A 1113-nucleotide genomic window follows, 5' to 3' on the forward strand; every position below is an offset into this window, starting at 1 on the left:
CCCTTCCCTGCCTGTCCCTCCCCCAAAGGGCCACTCGGAGGGCCCCCCGAGATGATGCAGCCGGCGCCTCCGCCGCAGGACGAGTCGAGTTCGCCTCTCTCGCCGGCCGCCGAGGACAGCCTGAGCAACAGCGAGGAGGAGCCCGATCGCCAGCAGCTCCAGCAGCTCCAGGGCAAGCGAGGCGGGCGCAAGCGGAGGTCCAGCCGCAGGAGCCTCGTCGGGGCCGCGGCGGCAGCAGCAGCGGCAGCGGCAGCAGGAAGCAGCGGGGGCAGCGCGGGTCCCGGCGCGGGGATCGCCCCCTCGGAGGAGCCTTGCAGCCCGGCCCAAGGCAAGCGGGGCAAGAAGTGCGGAGGAGGAGGAGGCAGCGGGGGCGGGGGCAGCAGCAGCGGCGGGGGCAGCCCTCAGTCGTACGAGGAGCTCCAGACGCAGCGGGTGATGGCCAACGTGCGCGAGCGGCAGCGGACCCAGTCGCTGAACGAGGCCTTCGCGGCGCTGCGCAAGATCATCCCGACGCTGCCCTCGGACAAGCTGAGCAAGATCCAGACGCTGAAGCTGGCCGCCCGCTACATCGACTTCCTCTACCAGGTGCTGCAGAGCGACGAGCTGGACTCCAAGATGGCCAGCTGCTCCTACGTGGCCCACGAGCGCCTCAGCTACGCCTTCTCCGTCTGGCGCATGGAGGGCGCCTGGTCCATGTCCGCCTCCCACTGAGAAGGAGAAGGAGAAGGAGAAGAAGGTGAGAGAGAGAGAGAGAGACCAGGGAGGGAGGGTGGCAGGGAGGGAAAGGAGAGAGGAAGGAAAGAAGGAAAGAAAGGCAAAAAAAGGATATAAAGAAGAAAGGAAGGAAAGATGCTAGGAAGGAAGAAGGATGTAAGGAAAGAAGGAAGGAAGGAAGGAAGGAAGGAAGGAAGGAAGGAAGGAAGAGATGGTGCAAAGAAGGAAGGACAAACAAAAAGAAGGAAACATGCAAGAAAGAAGGGAGGAATGAACGAAGGAAGGGCGAAAGAGAGGAGGGAAGGACAAAAGGAAGGCAGGAAGGAAGGCAGGCCGCTGGAGGGATCCAGGAAGGAGGCCGGAGGTTCCTTGGAGGCCGAGAGGAGGCTTCTGGTTCTC

At 63.7% G+C, this 1113-nt stretch overlaps 1 protein-coding gene across 1 annotated transcript; it reads left to right on the forward strand.

Annotated features, from left to right (window-relative positions):
* Nucleotides 1–6: 6 nt before the first annotated feature.
* LOC121934607 (twist-related protein 1-like) lies at nucleotides 7–734 on the forward strand. The gene has a single exon (XM_042475230.1). The coding sequence runs from the start codon at nucleotides 52–54 to the stop codon at nucleotides 709–711; it is 660 nt and encodes a 219-aa protein (XP_042331164.1). The 5' UTR covers nucleotides 7–51; the 3' UTR covers nucleotides 712–734.
* The last annotated feature ends 379 nt before the right edge of the window (nucleotides 735–1113 follow it).

The sequence above is a fragment of the Sceloporus undulatus genome, chromosome 6 (assembly GCF_019175285.1).
Source record: "Sceloporus undulatus isolate JIND9_A2432 ecotype Alabama chromosome 6, SceUnd_v1.1, whole genome shotgun sequence".
In the NCBI taxonomy this organism is placed as follows: Eukaryota; Metazoa; Chordata; class Lepidosauria; order Squamata; family Phrynosomatidae; genus Sceloporus; species Sceloporus undulatus.